Source organism: Brachycentrus maculatus, unplaced genomic scaffold (assembly GCF_059751285.1).
Source record: "Brachycentrus maculatus isolate JH-2025_06_01 unplaced genomic scaffold, ASM5975128v1 h1tg000090l, whole genome shotgun sequence".
NCBI classification, from domain to species: domain Eukaryota; kingdom Metazoa; phylum Arthropoda; class Insecta; order Trichoptera; family Brachycentridae; genus Brachycentrus; species Brachycentrus maculatus.
Window position 1 is genome coordinate 1842053 of NW_028280844.1, and position 26298 is coordinate 1868350.

Sequence of the window (26298 nt, forward strand, 5' to 3'; positions counted from 1 at the left end):
GAACCACATATGTTTCGGTGTTCCTCGGAGGATTTTTTCGAAATGTAAGCAAATTCAACGAAGAAGCGAAGTGAAACAATCAATATCTTATTTGTGAACGGGAATATGCTTTTGGTTCAAGAAAGGACCGTATACTAAGGTTAAAGAGTACATGTTTTACTCACGTAAATATAATAATATTTACATGAGTAAAGCATGTACTCTGACATAATATACGTGTTTCAAGTTTTAACAATAAATCGAGCAAATGTTTGAAAAGAGGATCTCGTTTAAAACATTAGGAATAATTATAATAGCCAAGAATACAAACGCCTCGGACACCTAAGAGGTAAACATTCGAAAGAGATTTTCAACTTGTAGACGGGTCCTGCAGTTTTTTCGAATCACCTCCAGAAGTCTGATAGCCTGGAGAAAACTATATTAATGAAAATTTTTGGGAGTTAAAACCAACTAGATGGAGCAATCTTGCCATGGAGCCAATGGAGTGGCACAGGAATCATTCTTGATCGACATTCTAAGTCATGGAATATGGACTCAAAAAGTAATAAGCAAAGTCACACTTCTTATTCGCAATCTGACGTAATTTCATATATGGCAAGTCAGTTATCAAATGTCATTGAAGCACCTTGGTCAAGCAACACATGTCAAGCACTTCGCACCTAGAGGCGCGATTACTTTTCGTATTTTAATCATAGAGGTTAGGAGTCTTCACAGTATTTTCGAGAAGATTTATAAAATAATTTCAAAATGAGTTCTCTTTCACAACTTAAAAATATGACCTTAGTGGTGGCTGATACCGGAGATTTCGAAGGTTTGTTGTTCATATATATATATTTTTTAAATTGTGACAAAATAACCAATGTTTCTTTAAAAAAATCAAGACCTTAAACTCATATTGTAAGTGTTACGACTTCAAGGTGCCCTTGATTCATAATCGTAATACATAATATATTGAATTATTTCAAATCTGTAATACCGTTTTATATGTTATATTTGTTTCTGCTTTTGACTAGTTTCAAAACTGGGAGAATTGGCATCAATACCACAATAATTTTGTCACTTTTGTTCCTTTACTATTTTTGAATACTTACTTTTATTTTTTGTTGTTTTATTTACTTTTCTTTGCTTATGTTAATCTTTCTGTAGTTTTTTATTCTTTTTCAGTTTTTACTTCTACTCGCGCTTGTGATTTTTATTTTTTTATTTTCATTTGTTAAAAATTAACCCATGGCCTAAGGTCTCATAAAATTAGGTCACGTATTAACTATGTATGTTTAATTTATTTGAAATAAATAATATAAATTAAAGATTTTTTTACCCATTTGGAGGATTTAAATGAAACTGGCTCAATAATTTACCTTCCATAAAACACTTATTACAATTCATGCCTAAACGAGATAATATTTATCCAAAAACATCGACTGTCAATTTTGTAAATCACATAATAATGTTAGTAATAATATTGTGTTAGGTATTTTAATGTTCACTTACTAAAAAAATGGAGATTTCTAAGTAATCACTAATTCGCCTCCTGAAAATTTTACATTTTATGTTGAGAAAAGATAAAATGCCACAATTCATAATTCTTACAAATGGATTTTACTTCTTCTGTATTCTTACATGTTGTCATATACAAATTGTCCCTGAAAAATATTACTCCAAATAACGCTTTCATTGTGTTATTATCTGTTGAATGATAAGATCATGTCTTCAATCCGCATCATTATAAAATCCTAGAAGGAAGCATAGCTCCACTGTATGGGTTTTTATCAGATCCTTTTAACTTGATTAGCTTCAAGCATCTGATATTACCTTCCAAACAATAACACTTTTTTAATTTAAAAGAAATAATGAATTAAAATTGATTTTGATGTTTTTCTTATGTTTTCTTTGTTTATTTTTAAACAAGACTATGGACATTCATTGTTTTGTGTAGAATTTCCATTCTAAAGTATTGTTATAAAGAACCATTTTCTAAGGTCCAAAACAATTGTTTCTGGTTAAACAGTTTTATGGAACAAATTAACTTGAAGTTTCACTGTGCATATTTCGTCTTGTATTGGTATTATAGTTATAGTGAAATAAAAAATATGTCGGAATTAATTGCTATATCGCTTACTCCTTTCAACAACATCATATATCAAAACTCGTCAATTTTCAGTTGTTCATGTTTTCGGAATGCCCAGAAAATGTACTATATCCCAGCAAAAGCGCTATATTTTTAACTTAATATTTACCCGCTACAGGGCAGAAAGTGTTGTTTTTGCATTTTGAAGAAAAGGTATTATTTGATTATTTTTTTTAAATATACTAAATATTTTTCAAATGGAGAAAAAACCTTCAGGTTTAACCTAAAAAGATCTGTTGCATAGAAAAAATTTCAATAAGTGGCTTGATATTTATTTTAAATACATTTTATTAAATTCTTAAAATTTAAAAAAGATCTGAAAAATCAAGTTTTTTTTTAAATATATGAGGTTGTTGAAAGGAGTGAGCGATATATTAGCTACAAGACCCTTGACCTTGAATAGAAAAAGTAAGAGGTACATAAATGAGGTCAACATTGAACTTTACAGTTATATAATTGGCATTAATGATAAGACATACTCTACTATACACATCAGGTTCAGGTTCAGGTTCAGTGCTGCAGAACAGCGTTTATTATTTAATATAATTTTGTACTTAAGTTATACATATTTATATATAAACATATATTTATTAATTTTTTTTTATTGGACACTGTCTATATACTAGTAATTAAAAAAAATTATGTAATAAATAAAAAATAATTCGGTCTCGTATAAATTATTGAATAAAAATTATAATCCTTATTACACTAGTAGCATTATAAGGCGAGGTGAGGTGGAATATATTTTTGGATATAAATGAAGAAATCAATGGAGTTGAGAGTGTAGGTCATTTCTACTATGTGGGAAAGAATAGTGGGAAGGAAAGAAAAATAGTAGTAATTGCTAGGATTCTCGGGGCAATTGCTAATAAGTATAAGTATTACGTATAAGTCATTTGAGGTCAAATTACACCTAAATGTATTTTGAAAATTTAAAATAATCTTTTACAAAGTGAAAAAAATGCAAACATATGTTGGGGCGTACATTCTAAGTTAGTTAACTTTTTTTCAAATGCTTATAAATATTACAATTTCTGAAAAAAAAATGTTCATGATAATTCATGAGAGTACATTTTTTGTTGTTTTGTTTTTGTTACAGCTATGAAAGCATATAAGCCGAGAGATGCCACCACAAATCCTTCCCTCATCTTATCAGCTGCAGGCATGGAACAATATCGACCACTTGTAGATAAAGCTATTCAATATGGATGTTCTAAGGGATCGTAAGTTGTAATTATTCCTTAAGTAGTTTATTCAATTGACTCGTTGACTCTTAACTACGAGATAACTTGTAGATTGCGTTCTTTGCTAGGACGCCGACTACGAGTTATCCTGTACTGTGTTTACTTGCCATATTCATGCAGCTACGATGGAATTCGTAGTATATCAGTGCCAATATGGATAGATGGCTTCTGGAAAGAGAACAAAAATCTATGCTGGCTTACATGAACAGAAATTTAAAAAAAAAATTGACAGAAAATATAATTACGTACTATAATTAGAGTTTTTAATAATATAATATGATTAAATAAAATAGGCTTTTTCGACCGGAATTCTGAAAATTTCCAGGGCAGTCAACTTGTTAAGACTAAAATTGAGACTATACAGTTAAACTGCAAAAATGAATATAGTATCCGACTGGTTTTAAATAGTATTTTTATCACATGAACCAGTAAAGCATAGCTGAAATACAGAAATTGGAATTCGGTGCCAATTAACCATGTAATAATGTATTAGTTTACTGTTTAACATGAGAAAATATATTTGTTTTAGTACTCAAGAAGAAAAGATATCGGAAACCATGGATATGCTGTGTGTTACGTTTGGCTGTGAAATATTGAAAATTATTCCCGGAAGAGTTTCTACCGAAGTAGATGCCAGGTACTCGTTTTAATTTTGTAAAACATTTTCCATATCATAAGTATGAAAAACGCAATAAATGCATATCTGTTATAATCAAGTATCTGATCAAATTATACTAATCAATGTTAATGAAACACAACCTTATTAGTTAATGACGCAAATTAATTCCAGGTTGTCCTTTAACAAAGAAGCCAGTGTAGCCAAGGCGCTAAAACTAATCAATTTGTTCAATGATAATGGGATACCAAAGGAAAGAGTGTTAATAAAACTGGCTTCAACTTGGGAAGGCATTCAGGCTGCCAGGTAGTAATCCTCATTTTAAAAAAATATTATAAGTAAGAAAGAAAATGTACATTATTTTGTTATGCATAAAATTTCAACAATTTTTTCCGTTAATACAAATACATATACCCCTCCTCCAATATAACTATTATTAATAACCTTACATGAAGTACATAATAATTATTCTCTAAATGACATGTTTTATGTGGGATATTTTACCATTTGAAGAAATGAACCTTAACAAATCAGAATGCTGCTATAGCTCATGAGACTTTCATAAGTATAGTTCTTAAATGACAATAATAAATTCATTAAATTTTGCATTTCACGATTTACATTTTTTATGCCTTCACTCATTTACTGTGTGATACTTTACTTTGAATTTAAGCAATTTGATTTCTTCACAAGATACTTTAATTCAGAATTAAATTTGGTATTGCAGAGAACTGGAGAAAAAACACGGAATCCACTGCAATCTGACGCTACTGTTCTCCTTTGCTCAAGCGGTGGCATGTGCTGAAGCGGGAGTAACCCTCATCTCCCCTTTTGTGGGCCGTATCATGGATTGGTTAGTAAATACATCAATTAAGCATACAAACAAGTAACTCTTTAAGATAATGACAAAAACACAGATTTACTGAAAATATTGCTCATTTAGTTCTTATTTGAAAGTAAATGCAGCATAGGAAGAAGACATCGAAAGTTGTTTCACTAAGTCACTGTTTAGAGTGGTTGCAGACAATGTGAAAATTGCCATGATTGCCAACCTTCAGCTGCATTATTAGGGTTTTTTTAATGTTAAGGTCCTGCATTGTGTTGTCTTTCTGTGTCGTGGTTAGGCTTTGTGAGGGTGTGAGTTGGGTTGGATTTCGATTGTTTGTTAGGGTGAAGACTGACCGGAGCATTTCTTCGTAACGTAACATGTTACAATGCGAGCATTCAGGGAGTCAGTTCAGCAAGCCGAGCTGCTCGCTGCTCGTTCCGAATGCTCCATCCGAAGTCAGATGTAATTTTAGGTCAGTACCAGGGTTGTCAATCTGTGGGAAATTGAAAGGGATCTGTGAAAAATGTTTGTGGGAAATTTTGAAAAGGAAAATGCTTCACAAAAAAAACCACTCCGTGTCTGTCTGCGTGCTCGTCAGAGTTGTGGAGGGGTCTGCTACCAATCACCAACGGATTGGAACTCGAATCAAGCTGTCTAATTGAACTAACTAGCTACTAAACTTGTAGGTGGTTTTCTAAATTTTTAGATTGGCAGTGAAAGGGACATACAAAGCAATCAAATATGAATTCCCTGTAAAATCGGGATATAATTACAATAGTTTATCATTTATCAATAATTTCACCACTTAGTTTATACAATATATATTTTTTTAAATTAGCAATAGTGGTCTGTCAAGAAGCTTAAAGCTTCTGTATTAGATTCAGGTATGTGGTGGGTGTTTTCAATACCAACCTCCAGCTTGGAGAGGTAAAATAAGAACAAATTCTAATACATACTAACACAACACCAAATCAATCACATCACCATCCTCTTTATCCCATTATCGGTAGCAAATAGACTTAAATGTTAAGATGTGTTGAGTACTGAGCAAATAGCCATCCAGTTGAGCATCATTAATCCAGTTCATTTATCAATCATTGCTGTATGCACAATCATATTGGTGTGATTGAACATGGTGTTAAGTGAGTACTGGATGTTGATGCATCCACCTTTTAAGGTGGAGACTGACCGGCGCATTTCGTCGTAACATAACGTAACATCGCTCGCGGCGAGCATCCGAAACTATTGATGGAGCGTTCGGTTTGGTGTACTGACTGCCTGAATGCTCGCGTCGTAACGTGTTACGTCATGACGAAATGCTCCGGTCAGTCTCCACCTTTAGAGTAGTAGTTAGCAATTTGTCCATCATGTATATGTTCCTGATTATGCCACTAAGAAAATTGATATGTAGTTATGTACAAATAACTAAAATATTTATCGTTAAAAACATATACGTTATTTTAAAAGCTTGTCTGCAATTAGGATAAGTGGAAAGGTGATTTGAAAAATATGTCGCTCAACACCAAGCCAATTAAAAATAAATATATAGTGAAAATAATTTTTTTTGTCAGAAATTGAACCTACAATGCCAGTTTTGCAGTTGGACCGCTACCCAACTACAATGTCATGTATGTCAGTTGAAAATTATTAAAGTAGGTATCTAAATAAATGAGAGTTAAAAATAGCAATATTAAATATTTGTTATCTCCTCTCCTTGTAATTTTCCTTATCTGTTTATTGCTAAGTGAAGAAATCGCAAATAAATAATTTTAGGATGCTGAGTTATTATCTCATATACACGTTATAATTATTAATATGTACCACAAAATACGAAATAATTAATATAAAAAATGAACATTTTTGAGTGTTTATTTATTAAATTACTAGATTCATGATTATACATACATTTTATAACACTAACAAAAAGAAAAATCTTCTCGTTTTAAAAGGTATTATCTAGTATTTCTTTTCAATAATATTGACCCTTTCCTGAAAAAATATCATAAATGCCAGTTAGGGAATGATCATTTTGTTTTAGTAAATCTACTCAAAATAAATGTATATTTACTTCATTTTATGCATTTGCGTGATCTGGAAATAGTCAAACACTGTGCAATGTTCCAAGATTTTTTCCTAATCATGTTATATTGAGTAGATTTATTAAACGGAAATTATCTTTGCCTTACTGGTGTCAACAATATTTAGCCGGGAAAGAGTTTATATTAGCTCGTAATTGTATGTACCTGCATACAACAGTAAAAACAAGGTAACTGAAAAGTTGGCACTATGAGTTTGGTTTTTGTCAGCCCTTATATTACATATATTAAAAGTTTTCATGAATATGAGATCAATAATTCCCAACTTATCAACTGAAAATTGTCACAAGTCCTTGAGATTTAATTTTAAATTCAAAGTTAGTACACAATTTTTTTATTATAATGAATATTATAACATACAATTGAATAATTTTTTATTTGTGTTTCGTGTGTAATTATTACCTATTTTATTGTCTTGCTTATATGTTTTAATTTATAGCTTATAGAAAGAAGGTTATTTACTATCATAGCAAATTCGTACATTCGTATTAGCCTTGTTCTTGAATATTTTTACAGGTATGTAGCTAACACTTCGCAGAAATCATTTACTCCGAAAGAAGATCCCGGAGTGATCAGCGTGACACAGATATACAACTACTACAAGAAGTTTGGGTACAAGACGGAAGTGATGGGAGCCTCCTTCAGGAACTGCGGGGAAATCCGTGCCCTTGCCGGCTGTGACCTGCTCACCATCAGCCCCAAGCTGCTGCAGGAACTTGAGGACTCCACTGAACCAATAGTCAAGGTGACCTTACATGTCATGTTATAGGGTGGTACAGATCCCACATTACCATTTAATAAATTGATAATTTTTTTGTCTATTTTTTTATTATTATTATATTGTGATTGGTTTTGATGTACTGGGACGTGTTGCCACAACGCAAAAAAAAAAAAAGTTTTTATTCCAAAAATGGTATGTACATCGTCAACATTTTCATATTCGAAAGCCACCCATTATTCTAGCATTAGAAATGGACATTTCTAACGCTAAAATCATGGGTGTCTTTTTCGATATATGAAAATGAGTTTAATTTTCTTTATTTTACATTGTGGCCTTGTGTCATTTAACCAGCGATATATACCTACATAGGTATTTTTTATGGATGTTTCTCATAGATTTCTAATTTAATCATACTGGTGCATGGTTTCCCCAGAGTAATTAATATGTGCATACTTACAACCCACATAAAATATTTTCAATAGAACTAATTTAGTGATGCAATGAATGAATAGTATTTCTAAAATGAAAAGTTTTACATTTGTAAAATATTTTTTTTGCAGGCTTTAGATGCAACTACATCTGGTAAACTAGCTATGGAGAAAGTAACTCTCTCAGAAACAGATTTCCGTTGGCAACTTAATGAAGATCAAATGGCGACTGAAAAGCTTTCTGACGGAATCAGAAAATTTGCCGCAGATTCTCGCAAGCTGGAATCCATGCTCAAAACCATGATTTCCAAAGCTTGAATATCACAAAATCTTTATATGTAATATACATTTCGTAGCCTTAGTTTTTCTATTATTTCTACAGAGAAAAAAAATATTTACATTCCAAATTAAGACATTTTTATATACTTTTACATTTCCTGGTGCAGTTTTTGTATGTTTTCTATGTAATTTGTAAGAAATAAATCGGTTGAAGGATCATAGTGTTTTTATTTTATTTATTTATTAGGCTTTTAAAATAATATTTTATTGTTAAAAAGAAGTAAATTCTAAAGAAAATTTAAGTTAATACATATAGTAAAAAATATAAATGCATTTTTATGACTTAGTAAGTATGTATCTAAATCAGATCACATAATACATAATTAGTAAAAAAAAGTTCCATTGTAAAGTGAAATATTTTTTTGTGCAATTTTTTACAATTTTTCAAATTTTAAATTTACTTATAAAAGCTATTTTTCAGTCCCAAAATATATGTCTTTTGTGAAATAATATTTAAATATATTCTAAAGGAATACTGATATAGCCGAGTTATATTTATAATAATAAGATCTAACTATGTATATATATCATGTGACGATCATTGTACTGAGTTTATTTACTGGAAAGCCAAAAGGCGCAATGAATAACAATTTATTTATCACTGGCTTAATATATTATCAAACTGCGTACATTTGAGCAAATTGTCTTGATTTATTATTTTTTCTTGATCGCATAAATTTTTAATCAAGCATGTTGATATTTAAACTGTTCATATTTATCCATAGAATCCACTTAAGAATATGTTCATAGAAGTGCTTTGGTCAATTTTGATTGGTAAAAAATTGGGAATTTATAAAAAAATCTCTGGCAACCAGTGAAAAATAAATTTAACGACCATTGTTTCCTTTTTACTTTCCTCGATATTATGTATGTAGTTTCTGCGCTCTCAGACATATTTTATTAAGAAAATTATAAAAATTGTATTAACCTCAAGATACATTAACCTAACATACACAGTGATATGTTCTTAAATTATTGGGCATATAAATAATTACTATACAGCAATAAAATTATATAAATTCAAATTGAGTACCGTCCGGTATCAATAAAGACTATCAAAAACAAGTACATACAAAACTAAAGCGAGCAAATGAATATTTAAAAAAAATACTGGCAGTATATAGAAGCATTCACAAAGTGAAAATCATATTTTAAACTTTCAAAGGAACATTGTCAGTTTTTTTCGGCTCATAGCTGTAGAGAAATATCGAACTGATGACCATCATTGTTCCCAGCGAAAATTGTATGGTAAGATTAAAGTTAAATAGATATATGGACGCTATGCATGAGATAACGATGGCTAGGGATGTGGCAAATCCTTTAAGAATGTTATCAGCATACTTGACTACGACTGCAACTATAAGACCTCCCCCGGCTTGGAGGAAAACCAAATACCAGACAAATGAGTCAAATCCGACGAGAAGATTCCCAAAACTCCCACCACCGAGGGAATAAGTGATGAAACCAAATGGTAGAGACAGGAAACTCAGCTGGACATTTCGCATCCAAACCTAGAAATTAATAAAAAGGAATTGCATAAAGTAGGTTTTTTTATTATCCTTTGTAAATAAACTATTTTCGCGGCAAAGGATAACTTTATGTCTTATTAATGCCATTATTATTTGAATACAACTGACAACATTTAGGGATGAACATGTCCCATGAGACGCTTAGATAATCTGGTGTAAAATTATTTGAAACATATAAAGAGAGTGCTGCATTGCAAAACTAGTAAATACAACCTATATTAATATCTAAATGAATTGAACGGATGTCTCTTTTCAGTAGAGATATCCACGAGGTGCAAATGCATTGCCAATTAGATGCAAAATTAGACATGTGATGTCGCAGGTACTGCAGTTGCAAGCAATTTATTAAAAAACTTGAACCAGATTTTTAATTATCTTAAGTTGTAATTGTGACTCTCCTAAACAATATGTACTTTTCTTTCACTTCTAGTGTAATCAATTCTCAGTACAATAAAGATTTTTTTATTCATATCTTTTTTAACTAAATTTTGGGAATGGATTGAATTTCAGTTAAGTAAGTATGACAATATACATTTTTCTATAATTGTCAGGCTCTCGAGAATGTATCAATGATGAATTTAGAGGTTCTAATGTGTCTTATTGCATTTAGTCAATTACTTACAGATATGTCGGAGCCTTTCAACATTTTCTCAAAATATATTCCCGCAAAGCCAGATATGAAACATGCGGCTAGTGCTGCAGAAAATCCAATCAGTTTAGATTGGGCGGGAGCATTCAGATTAGAGACTGCTGCTGGAGAAGAAGACAGCTGCACCATGGCAACGCCAATAGCCAGGAGTGCGAGAGCTAACCATTGCCATTTTTTTAATACCCTTCGTAAAACCAAAACTGCGAAAAATGCAGTAGTCAAAATCTTCAATTGATAGGTCACCTAAAAAAATATGTACATACTTGTAAGAAAAATTAACAAAGATATTAAAGCTCGAAGTTAGAATTTTAGAATATGGAAAAGATATAAATGCACAAGTAAAATACTGAATATGTAATATTGTATTGTAAAGTAATGACTACAACTCGGTAATTTCGAAATCCATGTTTATGAATGGTCTACTAAAATTATAATTTTAAATTCTGATTTGCTGTGTAGCAAATAAATATCATAATGAGTTGAAATGATTAATAATTTTGATGATATTTTTACATATTATAAAAATGCAAAAACTGATTTATGAATCTGCTCACAACCTTGTATGTATTTAAATTTCCCAATAAAACTTATTTTAGAGTTACCTAATTGTAATTTTTACCCTGTGACATAACATGATTTAAACTGAGACGTTGCAAACATTTGTGATTTTAACTTTATGAGGAGAGTAAAAAATATTAACAATTTTAAGTATTCAAAGCATTGTGGTCCAATATTTAAAAATAATGAAAAATCATCAATAAAAAATGGTACCAATTAAAAAGAATACCTGCTAGAACAAGACAGCAAAAATGTGTCTATTTGACACACTAAAAATGTTACAAAACTTACTTGATACGTGGCTGCATCCAAGTTAGAAGCAGATATGTAAAGTAGGTTGTTTTGTAAGATGTAGAGAACAGAGGGAACACAGATACGGAGAGTGTCATAGGGATGTCCAAAGACTGTTGATCTGATGGACTTTATTCCTTGATATGTACTGCCTGACTCCAAGATTACTAATCCGATACATACAAAAAGTTTCACCACCTCTGCTAATAAAACAGCTGGAAAATAAATAGTAAAAATACCCTTTTGTAAAACAACTCAATACAAAAACAATAAAAAAAAACATGTTGCCTTTATTAAACTATCAAAATTTACCAGTTTCTCTGATATAATAACTATCACTTTCTAGTTGCGAATGGAAACATACACTATCTTTTAACTGGTTCTCTACCTTAAGCGCATTTACAATGCCATGCTCTCCAGGCCGGCCATACATTTGCTTGTTTCTTTGTGCCTGTTTCTAGCCTATATCAAGAACTAATTTTAATAATTTAAAATATGGAACACATATCGCTCACTCCTTTCAAGAACGTCATAAATAAAAAATTGACAATTTTCAGTTGTGCATGTTTTCGGAATGCCCAGAAAATGTACTATATCCCAGCAAAAGAGGCATATTTTTAACTTAATATTTACCCGCTACAGGGCAGAAAGTGTTGTTTTTGCATTTTGAAGAAAAGGTATTGTTTTATTATTTTTTTAAATATACTAAATATTTTTCAAATGGATAAAAAACCTTCAGGTTTTACCTAAAAAGATCTGTTGCACAGTAAAAAGTTCAATAAGTGGCTTGATATTTATTTTTAATACATTGTATTATATTTTTAAACTTTAAAAATGTTCTCCTGAGTAATCAAGTTTTTTGATTTATGACGTTCTTGAAAGGAGTGAGCGATATGTACATTTTTAAAACCACATAGTGTACATATTTGGTAAGTATTCAAAATATCCTCTAAATATACATGTATAAAAAAATATCGTTCATTTAGGTTTTAATTTTCTTAACACATTGTTGTCGGGCAGATCTGCGCTGTAATTAGTGCAAGGAGTGGGCGTTTTTCACGTATTTTTCAAAAATTATATAGTTGTACATAAATTATCATATCTTCGAAAATATTTGATATTTTGTGATGAAAGTTTATACGTACATTGTTTGAAAATTTATTCATAAAATACAAAAATATTATATTATTTCGAGAAATAAAAATACTTTGCGTATTGATCCACTCACATTTTTATTAACCAACTAGTTTCGGCAACAACCTGTTGCTCTCTTCAGGGTTTAATATATATATATATCCACAAAGATAATGCTTTCAATATTCAAAACAAAATTATATCCATATGATAATATAATAAGTGGAATATGATCCACAAAGTTAATGCTTTCAATATTCAAAACAAAATTCAAAACATTCAAAATACAAAAATATTTTTTACTTTTGTATTACACTCTCATAATTCATCAAATTTAAACATAACTACATATTACTTTAAAATAGAATGATAAATGGCACCAGCAGTGTGCAAACAATAATCTAACACGTAAGATGACCGACATCAGACTAAAATAATCAAGAAAGCAATTTAGCTTCAAATGTTTATGAAATTCACCAGTTTGACTACTTGGGCTACTTTTTTTTGGCTACAGCTACTATTGAGCTTCAATATTTGTGATACTATTGACAGTCTGATTACATGGCATACCTGAACCTGAATAGAGTGTTTCGATTGGAAGTTATCGCTTGAATCATTACTTGTGATGTGGTATTATATGTGCTCCGCTTTCTACGCACAATATAGAAAAAAAAATTATAAATGTCCCGACAACACTATGTTAAAATGTTATGGCCAACCGGGAACAGCCATACTAACACCTCCTGGCACTCAAAGGGGTAGTAATTTAAACTACATTTTATGTTCATTGCCTACCAATAAATAAATCCATAAAATGAAATATGTTACCTGCGGCTGAAGAAAACATCTCCACATCTCGCGTGCGAGCGTATCGCATACTGAGCCCGAGAACAGCATTCTGAACTGTCAAGATGACCAAGCTAACATATTTTATAAAATCTGAAACAAAAAATTAACTATTTTAATACTTTTAATTTAAATGTCAACCCAGTAAAACTTATTTCCATAGGTTACTTAAATACCGAGACAAGCCAAAATTCAAATAATAATAATAATAATTTAGGAAAATTTATATAGAAACATTTTCATAAAATATTACCTCAAGGGTGCTTAAAATAAGTAAATAATGTGGTATGCTTAATAGTAAGTCGTAAAACAATTGTGGTATACTTGTAATTCAACATGTAGATAAGTAAACTATAGCTAGACTTAAAATTAGCTAGGCATATTTGGCTTCTTTCTGTATTGAATAAAAACAAACCAGCATTGTAAAGTGATATGTATCATCAACTCAATTTTGATCATTTTTGGCTTGTCCCTATTGAGTGTCAGGTTGTGGTCCTGTTCTTAAGGCAGGGACTGACCGGAGCATTTCGTCGTAACGTAACGTCGTAACATCGCTCGCGGCGAGCATCAGAAACTATGGATGGAGCGCTCGGCTCGCTGTACTGACTATACGAATGCTCGCATCGTAACGTGCTACGTTACGACGAAATGGCTTGGGTCAGTCACCATCCTAATAGTAGTCGCAGACTCTTAAGTCAGAGTTTCACGATTCGAACTCACTCTACCACAATTTGATACCTATTTCTAATGAGCCGCTTAGGCTCACAGAAATACTATGAAATTGAAGTATTTTTATTAATAATAAAAATACAAATACTTATTTCTTTTTTCTTTAAAAAAAAGTAGGCCAGCGCTATGGCAATCAATGTAAATAATAAGCTTACTATTTGGAGTCGGCATGACGCGAATTGCAGGTTCAGTTGTCATCTTGTACCATCATCATCTAAAATAAATTAACAATTCTTCAATATAGGTTATAATAACACTTAACAAAACCGAATCTAAACTAAAAAAAAAGGTAAGATATATGGGGATATTTTTACAAATAAAATAAGACCAATGAATGAATCAAAAGAAAAATACTTTATGATATTGTGAGTTATAGTTTTATTAATAACTACAGAATTATGATAATAATAAAAAACATAAGAAAACTAATTTCCCTTTATTAGTTGACAAGTTAACGTTAAATAAGCAAATCAACTTAACATACTAAATAAACGTTAGGTGCTGGTACTAACTAGGTAACTAATTTAATAATTTTTACTAAGAGAGTTAATCAGAAAAACAATCCTTTCTCTGCAGGAATTGATAGTCAAACAACAAATAAAAACTCAACTACATACGAACATGACTTAAAAATAAATAACGCACTTTTTCATAATGTGTTTAATTGAAACATATTCAATTAATCCATACAAAAGAAAAAATATTTTTTAAAGAGCACAGCCCCCACGTCAACATTTCAAATCTGACATTGATGACGTGATATTATTTTTTTCTATGGTAATGTATTGTTATTTTCAATTTTATGGCTGAATACTGTAAATCTTTTTAGTCGTTAGATGAACATCTAGTCTCGTAGTTGAAAAGTATCTACTCTTTGATTTTTGAATGTTAGATAATAGTCTTTATTGTGTTTTGTTTTTAAGCTTATTTTCAATTGAATATTTTTCGTAACATATAAACACCTAGCAATATGTTAAATGTCATCATTCGAATGACTACATTAGTATATAATCTTTGGATTTCATATTCCGTAAATCAAATAGGCGGTCCATAGAAGATTCTGCAATTTCGCTTGTATTGTGCTGGTGCTTCGGTTTACTGTTTGTCGTAAAGAATACAGTCTAAATATAGTTTTTGTTTAAATAAATCCTCGCAATATGGGTACCACAAATTACGACTTCAGCGGTTTCTACGAGCAGCGACCTCAAATAGCGCAATACCATTTTGGATCATGTAAAGCTGAAGCGGCGCGTGGCAACCATTCTTCCAACCACGGAACTAAGGAAATTAACGGGGCTCAGAGGATTCATATCTCCAATAACACATACTATGGCCATCATCAGCTGAAACCCCAAAATGCAGCCCCCCACGATGTCGATGACACCAGATTCATGGATTGCGAAATGGCCTCGATTTCGCCACACTGTATGCCGGAACGGACACTTGGCAGAAAAAGAGCTAGCGATGACGTCAGTTATGCAAGTTTCAAGCGATTCCGACAAGAAGGTATGTTATATAAACAAACTGTTTCGGTTTACACGAGTAAAAGTGATTGCGACCGGTTTCCGCGTTCTTATTTCGCACGCTCCTTTGTGTTACATTGCCTTCCAAATTCTGCAATAATAACACTTATTAGCCTTAATGAGTTCAATGCACTAAAATGTGCTAATTCACCGCGTCGATCACTACTACACGATGTAAATAACCGATTTTTATTTTAATGTAAGGGTGTTGTTATATTTTGCTGATTTCTTTTAAGTGGAGATAAGTGATTTAAAAATGCCAATTTTGATATTAAATAATTCATATATTATGTTTATTTTCCTTCCCCTACTAGAAAATATTAAATACCAAATAGAACTATAATTGGCAAAATGTATGTGTGTAAATCCAATGATATATTTTTTTAATCTCAATATACAACCCAATTGGTTTATTGTATCTTTTTTCGTTACCCTTATTTCAAACCGTTACTATTTTTTACACTGTATTTCGTGGTACTTTAGGAATTTTAAAAAGAAACACAAGTTAATGAAAGTTTGCCCACATTTGAAACAAAAATTTACCTCCTCATATTTCACACACATTGATAGTGTCTATTAATCTATATTTTATTTTTAATAATTTTCCTCTTCAATGCCCCAACAGCGTTTTGTTAACTAAATGTCTAAAAATATAAACTTGAAAACTAAAGATTGACCCATTTTGTAGGTGAATATACACAACTATGTACCTAGTAACATTTTTTAATAATTCGTGTCTTCAATATGTACACCCAATGCCGGCTTTTGCCTTCTTTAAACATCCATCCACAAAATTTCGAGTTTGTTACGCCCAAATTATGTATTGGCAGTGAGAAACTGCGATCGTAGTTTTGTCAAGTGTTAACTTTTCAGTTAAATATTAATTAGTTTGAATTTTGGAAATTTCAGAAATCGTTAAGTTACTTTGAAATGGACTTTATTCCATAGGAATCTTAAATAAGATTCTTTTACCTTTTCGAAGTAACTTCATAACAGAATGTCATAATGATTAGGTTGTGGCTATTCATAGCTCAACTGATTTTTGTTGAGGTTTTCTGGTCGATTCCATGATTATAAAATTTATTAACAAATTTATTTATTACAAAACTTATCATTATTGAGGTAAAACAGCCTAATTTGATGATAAGAAAGTAATGTTATTACCACACAAATTACTGTTGTCATAACAATTTACGTTTTATCGCATGATTTCTAAGGAATCATGTCAATAAACATGTTTATTTAATAAACCATACTTATATAAAATAAATAATTGTTTATAGAAAAAACACAAGTAGTTTAATCATCAGAATATTTACATAATTAGAATGAACACAAGGAATATTTCAAAAAAGGATTATCACTTTAGTAAATTTCTTAGTAAATTTTATTCAGTAAATTTCTTAGTATGCTCTTAGTAAATTTAGTCCCTTTTTTTAGGGACTAAATTTACTACTTACTTTTACAACTTTACTTTTGATAATTAATATTCTTTAAATATTAATTAAAATATTAATATTTTATAATTAATATTCTTTAAAGAAAAATATTCTTCAAACTATTTTCGAGATTCAAAGAAAAAATAAATCAAATTCTACAAAATTAATAACATTACCGCTGCACATAAAATAAATATAGTGTACCGTTAAATTTTAGAAAAATTAAAAGAAATTTTTTAAAAACTAACTTTTAACTGTTTTACTTATTATTAAAAAAATACATGTATTTGCTTCATTTCAAATGCATTTAAAAAAATTGATCATCACTGTTTTAACGTAAAATACATAATTAACTGTATTTTAAGCATTAATAATTTTAACCATAAACCATAATTGTCACAGAATCTATTCTACTGTGAGCAATAACAAAAAAGCGTTTGCACCCATCTGTTTTAAATAAATTATTTTTTCTTCCTTCTACTTTTGAATGAGGTCTAAAAAAAATTAATAAATGTATTTACAATAAGAAGTTTTAATTGAAATTAAATGCAATAATTTAATGTAAAAAGCATGTTATCTGAAAGACCTATCGAAATAAATTATTTTTTCTTTTATCCTGTTATCGAAATAAATTATTTTTTCTTCCTTCTACTTTTGAATGAGGTCTAAAAAAAATTAATAAATGTATTTACAATAAGAAGTTTTAATTGAAATTAAATGCAATAATTTAATGTAAAAAGCATGTTATCTGAAAAGAAATGTCCAATTGGTAAAAGGATAATTTTATTATTCGACATGTTATTTAAGTGCAGACCTTTTTTTGTCGCTCACCGTATACACGTATTCTGTATATGTATATGTATATACAGTCGAACTTGGTTATTATGAGCACGGATATAGCGAAATCTCGAATATAACGAGGAAACATTTGTAGACATTTTAGTTTGTGATTTTCTCCATACATTTGTTCACGGTTATAACGAGCTGCTTCTCGGCAATATTGAGCAAAAAATTATTAAAACAGTTAATGTGTCAATTTTTTAAAAACACCTTTATCGACCCTAAGCATAGTGCATAGTAAAAATTACGAGGTGGGGAATGTCATATTAATTCTAGTTCAAGTCAGTTAAAAAAAACCCTCGAATTATAAACATGTCTAATAATGTCTCTCAGTTCGTGAAAAGTTGGAAATTACTTGTGAAATAACGTAGCGTGAAAAATGTTGAAGTGTATAAAAAGTTTTCATCATCCACAGTGTCAACATTTTTTAAAAATCTATATTTGATAAGAATATCACGGACCCAAAAAAAATAGGACCTGTGATTGTACAAATGTATATAAAACTTTGCAACAATGGTTTCGTACGAAAGAAGCGTAGGATTTTCCAAATTTTATATGAAAAATTGATCGACAGAAAAATATGACATGTGTGTATGACAGGTTAATTGTGTATTTTGTTTGAATTGTGACTATTCCAGATTCTTAATATCTTCATGTGATACGTATGTTCATAAAAAAATACCTATTCTTGGATATAACGAGTAACAGTTATGACAAGCAAATTTAGTCAGTCCTGTCTTCCTCGTTATAACCGAGTTCGGCTGTATTTATATAATTTATCCATATACCAGTTCTATCATACAAATTAGTATGATGATTTACCGTATTACAAATTTAGCAGGAAATGTCTTTAAGCACACAAACCATAAATTATTTTGGTTATCGACGCATCGCCTGTTTGCTGAATTGTTATTTGAATACTTCTTAAAACATATTTAAACAAGTTTTTTTAAAGACTGTAAACAATACATATTGAGGTTGCCTAAACAGCAGTATTTGGAATGAGGTCTCAATACCAGAATACTTGAATAAACTGAACCAATTGACATGGTTAAACAAAGCTATTTAAAAAATATTAATAATGATGTTAATTTTGGTCAAATTCACCCACATTGTCTGAAACCGAAACGAATAAAATAATAAATATTAAATATGACCCAATATTAACTGTATAAATGTTTATGTTGTATATTTCATTTAATAATACCACCCAAGGAAAGTCAAGTGTGCTTTTTTACTTGAGATGTTCTTTTTTTGTCATCTATGCTTTAAGTAGTGTTAAATTAATATTCTGGTATTGTTTTAAAAAATCTACATAATTTTTACATTCTAATGATACTTTTATTCATAACTGTATTCATCTGGTGTTGGTATAAGGGTAAGTGGGGTAGTTATTGGCTCCTTAAGCTATTTTTTAAATCTTTGAATAGCTTTAAATGTATTAAAAATTATAAATTAACAGATCTCGCAAGTACAATCATATTTAAAGAGTTGTTTTTATCAATATCGAAGTTTGAAGTCTACAAAATTTTATTCGAAAATACAGTTGACCTTTTTCAATTGTAGCGTAAATATAACTTACCGAAATTTGAGTTAAGAGCTGTACAGTGTATAAAATGGTCACTTAAACCAGCCAATGCAAAGCCGTAAGCCCTGTAAATGCCCAGAGTATGTTGAGATATCCATAGAAATATTAAAACTCTTTATGAAAAAACTTTGTTTAAAAAATATAAAATGCCTTTAACACGTTCTGTGTATTGAACATGGCTCCCTTGTCCATACAAATATTAGAGCCACGCATTGATGGGAGTGGTGTTGAATAAAAATAAGTTTTCATAGCCGATTTTATGTGATTTGAAAACACGGAGGAATACACTTATTTATGATGTTTAAATACAAAGTAGAATCTGATTTTGAACAAAGTTATGGATTTTCAAAATTTCACAAATTTGACAATATTTTATACACATTCAATGTGTCAAGGGATACTTATTAGACCCATAGTAAAATTATTTACATTTTGGAGTTTATATAACACTTGACATTGTTAAATTTTATTCTACATATTATACTTTCCGTTAATATACATATTATGCCAGTTGTAAAATTACATTTTACTTTTTTACTCTATATCTGTAAAAAAGACAAAATGAATCATTAAAAAAAACGCATACGAGTGCATAGTTTACATTTCAGATCAATTTTAGTCAATCAATGCTCTCGCGTTAAATTTGTGTAAAAGCAGATACGACAGGGAGTGACAATATGGTTATATTACTTGTTTTTAACATTTCATAAATGTAAGTTTTTTTTAACGATCAAATCTACGACTAACAGAAGCATTTGTACAATGTCATTGATATTATACAGAGTATTGTCCAAGCACAAAAACAAGCTACTCAAATTCCAATATGCGTACAAACCAGATGATATTCACTTAAAAAATTAGTACTGGAGGGTGGGGTGCCAACAACTTCCCTTTTTACCCTACTTTTATTTTTGTAATTCTGTGATTTTTTTGTAAGAAGTGTATTATTCAATTTCTAGGTTTTTAAGATTGTCATAATGCTTATACCATTTTTTCCTGGTTATTATGTCATGTCACCTGCATTTGTTACTGGCGTTTTATATAGCATTGGGATTATCTCGTCCAGATGTCGGACACTGCAATGCATAATAACCCAATTTCAGAGTGATCTGCGCCTTTTCATGTTTATATATGCTTTACGTATGGATTAGTGCAACTATACCTTTAAAAAATCATCATGTATATTCAGAATTTATGTGGAAATCCAGTAAACAATGTTGCTGGGGGTTTTGCCCTTTAATTAAAGAACTGTATTTTATTAATTATTTCAACAAGCTCGTCGCAAACTAAAAAGGTAAATTGAAGATATTTACTATACATTCTTCATCAAAATTACAGAAATGCAAAAAAAATGGTTACTTATATTCTGCGCATTTGGTTTTTTGAAGAGTCAGTAATTGGAATTGCATGAGGTATTTAGTACCTTCGAATCACGGATTGGTTAATTTTACTTTATTATACAATCACCTCTTTTGTTGTTTTGGGGTTTCGTTTGCTTGCTGTGAATTACAGCAAATAAAATGTTATTATTTCTTGCTGTACTCTTCACATCACCTTTTGTTAAAGATGTTGAAATAAGAATTTTGAGCAAATCATAAGGTGATCAGAAGTGAAAGAATTAATAATTTATTAATGTATGGAAACCGCGGTGGGGCTGGTCTTGCTGAAATGACAAAAACACTACTGAGTGCGCTGAATATACTTTTTAAAATACTTAAAATAATGCTGTCACATTTTGTGACACTACTAATGCGGTACAGAGGATTGTGGATTGGATTTGCAGAAGGCCAGCCCCACATGAAGTTCAGGGGTCTGTTCACCTTATGATTGCGGAGAGCGGCATCACTTATCTCCACTTGTGGTCCAGGATGGGTATTGTCACCATCTGTGGCTTGCCTTTCAGAGCTGGCGCCCCCTCCTCAGGGAGCCCCGGGCGCCCCCGTGCAGCCCTTTGCCCGCCCGACCCACTGCAACCCGGACGTAACTCGCTGTCTCATGGCACACATGATCTAATCTCGCCGTCTCTTCTCTAACGGAGCGTTGTTTTCTGCAGACAACGAATGCAAGCGGAAAGTAGTAGAACGACGTTGTCCACCCTATGCCTCCGTTGCGCCGCGGACGGACATCAGCTTGGAAGAACTCCTCGCCGGAACTCACGGCTGCCACATGTTCCACTTCATCCAGTAGCATCGTGTTGTGCCAGTCTTGTATTTTTCTTATTTCATATTAAGACTTATTCTAATTTTTCTATTAATAATTTTAAGTGATTTGACATTGTACCTTATCAATCAATTATATTGTGACTATTACGTATTTCTACCAATAAATATTTACATTCTTAAAAACGCTGTTTCATTTAATAAAACGAGTTATTCCTGGTTTAAAAAATTTATTAGGCATTTCGAATACACGCAAATATTTTAAGTATAAATAAGTGGATTGTTGGCGATCCGGGTGACGCTAACGGGGCCTCGTCCTCACGCTTGACTAGAATCTGTAACATTTCATAAACATTTTACTAAAGTATTTATTTGTTTCAGGTTGTCTGCGGAACTTCACATTGCTAATGCTAACATTTGTTCCAGGGAACGCCGGGGGCGGAGTTTCACCCCTTATGGCTATAGGGAGTGCTGAAACTCCATCCCCGGCGTGTGAATAGCCAATGCAACTTACTAATACTTACCGCTTTGATTTCCAGGGTTGTCCTCCATTTGCAGACGTGTCGGAACCCGGTCTAATCCGAGCCATTCGGCTTCAGCCTTTAAACACAAACAAATATTGTATTAGTCCTACACTTTTACACTCTAACTAATGTATAATGTTCAATTCATCTGTGATAAATCTGTGATCCAAATTGTTATTTACAACTATTTTTTTTAAATAAATTTGTTATAAAGATATACTTTTTTTATTTATATCCCCCACTCTATCAATCTGATGTAGTGCCCTTCTCATAGATAAGTGTGGAAAAGAAATTAAAATAATAGGAAAAATACATAGTTACATATCAAAGTTGAAAGATGCAATTCAGTAAAAGGTATGTATGGATAAATATAAATATTCATGGTAGAAATTAAAAGTCACCGGCATTATTTTAAAATCTTTTAACTCCAAAGAGAAATATTGAATTTTTTTTTTAACATTCTAAAAAAAATCAAGTACGCCTTTAGTTTTTGGCTGCTATATTTGTCGGGGGTCCCGGGTTCTATTACCAGGAGGGACAAAATAAATAGAAGTGATTTTTCCACTAATACTATCTAATATTTAAAATTATCAAGATAACTCTGCTTTTATACAAAGCAGTGCTCTAAGCACCATTGAATGTGGATAAGGATTAGAAGAACAGTATTTTCCTGGGATTCCATTGGACCATAAAAAAGATACTCCACTACTATAAATTTGTTGACATAATATTTTAATTAATAATTACTGAACAATATATTTTTTACATAAAATATAGAAAGTGATTTAGGAAGATTATTGTTATACGATCTTCCTCGAAAGATATATCGAGGAACCAAAAAATCATGGATGCTGCAAAGAGAGAACATGGTTCGAAGACATGGCCTAGGTGACGTTGTCCATGACAGACAGACCTACAACCTGAGGACGAGGAGAGCTGACCCCAGCAGTCTACAAAGACGATAAGTTGGGATATAGCCAGGAAGAAGATTGCAAAATCAGAATTTGTAAATAAACTATATTTATGGAATTACATTTGTATTTAAGTTATTGTTTCATTTTTTTTTTTACTTCTTAAAGATGAAGAAGAATATGGAAGTAAAATAATGGGAAAAAACGGAAAATTAAAAACCACTTACCAGGAAACATCATCGCTCCCATATTTTTTTTACTTCTTAAAGATGAAGAAGAATATGGAAGTCTGGGCATTTAGGATGTAGCCAGGAAGAAGATTGTTATACGATGCAGTGCAGTGCGGCCCGCCATACTATGCGCGAGCCTTCAGAATATTTAGGTACTCTATATTTAGGTAGTTATTTCTTAATATCATTAGTGACTTTTTGTCACAATTGGCCGCCCTAGGCCCGGGCCTACGGGGCTTTAAGGCAAATCCGCCACTGCTCGGCACACTGAGGGTTAAGCCTTCAACCAAATATAATATTTTTGATTTCCAATTTAGATAAAGCTAAAATATCTCAACATAGATGTTGAAGAGTACGGAAGTCTGAGCATTGAAGGGGCTTACCACCGTCATAGATAATCCAGATGTGTGAACAAGTATTAGGACACACTCAAAATGTTGTCAATAAATTATCTGGTCAAATTATAAGCTAAAATAATAAATTGAAAAGGATATTTTCTGGCGTTTCTCATGTATGTGATTATAATCCAGGATCCGACCTCACATACAAGTGAAAGAGTTTCTAAAAGCTTTCCTCATCCCACCATAGATGTCTTTAGTGACTCTCGCACACTGTTTCGAGTTTGATCAATATATCTAGAAGTTTCTAGAATTTGAGTAGTGTGGTTGTCAATCGTGGGTAGAATTGGTGAATGTTACACGCGTGTACAGTGATCACTTAAACCATCCTATGACGGTCGTGACCCCCGTAAATGCCCAGACTTCCATATAATTCTTCATCTTTGTTGAGATGTCAAAAAATAACATGGTAACTCCTATAATTGGAGATGATCCAGATTTGTGAACAAGTATTTGGACACACTCAAAATGTTGCTAAAATATCTAATTATAAATATAAAATAAGTCTAATTCTTTCTAACCCTTTATAATATAGAATAATACTGAGATAAATAATGGAAAGTGAGCTACCTCAGTTGGCGTCTGTTCCTCCGTGTCCACCACATCGGGGAGACCATCTCCAGAGGCCGCAGTAGTCTCGGAGCCGTGGCGACTCTGATCCGCCTCAGCCAAATCTCCATTGTATGTCTCTACACTTTCAATCAGATCTATTTTTGACTCTCCCATATTCATAAATCGTTTTGGCGGTTCGTGAGATGAATTGCCCAGAGCGGGATATAAACACGCCGCTTCATTTTGAGTGGCAATCATCCCGGACGCGCAAGCCAACCCCTCCATGTGGCCACTCGCAGATTCCATTTCGGAGTTTTCCAACACTTGCTGCCCAAACTGCCTGTCGTTTGCTGCATTTTCTTGGTAAGAGACAGCATTCCGTTCGGAGTGTAAAGCTTCCGCAATTTCCCCAGAAATCTCGGATCCCAGCGCGTTGTTTGCGTCCGCGGTTGAAATGGCTCTGGTTATTGTTATTACCAAGTCATCGCTTATGTCCTCGAGCTTGCGTCCCCTAAATTTGCTAAAACAATCGCCAAGATTTTGATCGAGGACCGTGTGGTTGTTTTGGTTGGCCATCGTCGACATCACTACATTGCGCAATGATTCCAATAATTCTTCGCTGCAAGTTTCCGAGTGATGCGAGATGATAAACCTTACAATTTCATTGTCTACGTCTGCCGATAAAATAGCGTCATTGGACTGCGAGTTCTGAATCATTCCCGAGTTGTCATCGGCTATCGGAATCCTGCGCAAGTTCCTTCTGTCCTCGTTTGCTTCGTAGGACTCCGTTTCTACGGCTGATAAATACTGCGTGACTAATTCCTGGATGGATTGTAGCGCTCTCTGTCTCAGCGTATCCGAGCTTATTTGCTGCAGATCTCTAAAGAGCTGAATGAGAAAATGCGGACGAGATTCATTCGCGCTGATAAGAGCCGTCACTTCGGAATAAACATTTTCACGGAGTAGATCGAACAGTTTTGTGGTTGATTTTTCTCTGTCGTTGGAAGTACTCGCCGTAGCGAGGTTCGGGTTGAAAACATCGTTTCCCGTATTAGCTTCGACATTTCTATTGTGAGTATAATCCGAAGAGTAATTTCCCGCATTAGAAGAATTTTTAGCGGGAAGTTTAGAGGAGGATTTCTTTTTGTGAGCGCCATTAGACCTCGGGAGATTCAGATTATTGGAATGAGCTTGTATAATTTCGGGAATAGGGTTAGTACCGAGCCTGTTGACGTTAACATTGACAGAACTGTGGAATCTGTTGATGGCGGGAGGTTCATCGGCGCCGGACAATAAGCTAGTCAGCAGCTGATTGGGATCGGAATCGACGTTCTGGTTTACATTGAGAACGTCGGGAGGAGCGGTGAAGTACTCTGTTTCCTGCGACAAGTTCCTTCTGCCTCTGCGCTGAACGCTGTCCGAGCTAGCTTCGGGGACATTGTTGACATTACGTTTCGGAGTGTTGGAAGCTTGAGCGGCAGCCGGTACACAAGGAGGTGTTCCCGAGTGCAGAGAATTATGCGACCTCTCCACCAGCGGATGAGGTCCATGAGTCGACAAGGCGGGATCCGTGTTACTCTTGCTGCTTCCTGACAACAGGTTCTGTCTCGAGTAACTGGAAACCAAAAATACACATTTTTGTAATAATCCAATGGAAAAATATATTTTTTTTAAGAATAGTGGAATGTTTCTAATAAAACAATATTTTTATGTTTATTTTAAATATTTATTATGTCAAACAAAATTTTACATTTTAATTTATGTAAAGTAACAGGATATAAGAAAAGTTTCCGAGAATAATAATAATTACAATATAATCACATATTGTTTTCAAAAGATTTGTGGAAAGGAGAATAAAAAGGATCGTGTAAAATATACTACTAGGCAATCGTATATTTAATACATATATATATATATATATATGTATTTTTATTTAATTGACAAAAAACAACACACTGAAAAAAAATCAAGCTTAATCTTTTAGTGCTTTCACAAAA

At 32.1% G+C, this 26298-nt stretch overlaps 4 protein-coding genes across 18 annotated transcripts in view; 2 read left to right on the top strand and 2 right to left on the bottom strand.

Moving 5' to 3' along the window:
• Positions 1 to 673: 673 nt before the first annotated feature.
• On the top strand, positions 674 to 8558 carry Taldo (transaldolase). The gene is made up of 7 exons (XM_088258078.1): positions 674 to 811; positions 3228 to 3351; positions 3902 to 4009; positions 4163 to 4294; positions 4716 to 4841; positions 7430 to 7658; positions 8195 to 8558. The coding sequence occupies exons 1-7, from the start codon at positions 748 to 750 to the stop codon at positions 8378 to 8380; spliced, it is 969 nt and encodes a 322-aa protein (XP_088114204.1). The 5' UTR covers positions 674 to 747; the 3' UTR covers positions 8381 to 8558.
• On the bottom strand, positions 8550 to 14895 carry Ugalt (UDP-galactose transporter). 3 transcript variants are annotated; one of them, XM_088258075.1, is made up of 6 exons: positions 14783 to 14895; positions 14293 to 14351; positions 13391 to 13501; positions 11429 to 11643; positions 10553 to 10822; positions 8550 to 9912 (listed from the first exon to the last, which is right to left on the bottom strand). In XM_088258075.1, the coding sequence occupies exons 2-6, from the start codon at positions 14333 to 14335 to the stop codon at positions 9553 to 9555; spliced, it is 999 nt and encodes a 332-aa protein (XP_088114201.1). In that variant the 5' UTR covers positions 14336 to 14351; positions 14783 to 14895; the 3' UTR covers positions 8550 to 9552. The 3 variants fall into 3 exon arrangements, with proteins under 3 accessions (XP_088114201.1, XP_088114203.1, XP_088114202.1); XM_088258077.1 differs by having other exon boundaries at positions 8553 to 9912; positions 14759 to 14895; XM_088258076.1 differs by having other exon boundaries at positions 8553 to 9912; positions 14755 to 14895.
• A 260-nt stretch (positions 14896 to 15155) lies between these two features.
• On the top strand, positions 15156 to 21872 carry LOC148310652 (uncharacterized). Of its 2 annotated transcripts, none has more exons than XM_088258080.1 (2): positions 15156 to 15643; positions 21431 to 21872. In XM_088258080.1, exons 1-2 carry the CDS (start codon positions 15295 to 15297, stop codon positions 21538 to 21540), a joined length of 459 nt encoding a protein of 152 aa, XP_088114206.1. In that variant the 5' UTR covers positions 15156 to 15294; the 3' UTR covers positions 21541 to 21872. The 2 variants fall into 2 exon arrangements, with proteins under 2 accessions (XP_088114206.1, XP_088114205.1); XM_088258079.1 differs by having other exon boundaries at positions 21581 to 21872.
• The window catches only part of LOC148310653 (uncharacterized), a 31911-nt gene continuing 27480 nt past the window's right edge, over positions 21868 to 26298 (bottom strand). For 10 of the 12 annotated variants that reach the window (XM_088258074.1, XM_088258072.1, XM_088258071.1 and 7 more), the window contains 3 exons: positions 24320 to 25916; positions 22211 to 22286; positions 21868 to 22021 (listed from right to left, as the gene is read on the bottom strand). In XM_088258074.1, the coding sequence (XP_088114200.1) occupies positions 22005 to 22021; positions 22211 to 22286; positions 24320 to 25916 (1690 nt within the window). In that variant the 3' untranslated portion in view covers positions 21868 to 22004. Of the gene's footprint in view, positions 22022 to 22200; positions 22287 to 24319; positions 25917 to 26298 lie in introns of all 12 variants that reach the window. The other 2 variants (XM_088258066.1, XM_088258064.1) reach the window with 1 other exon arrangement.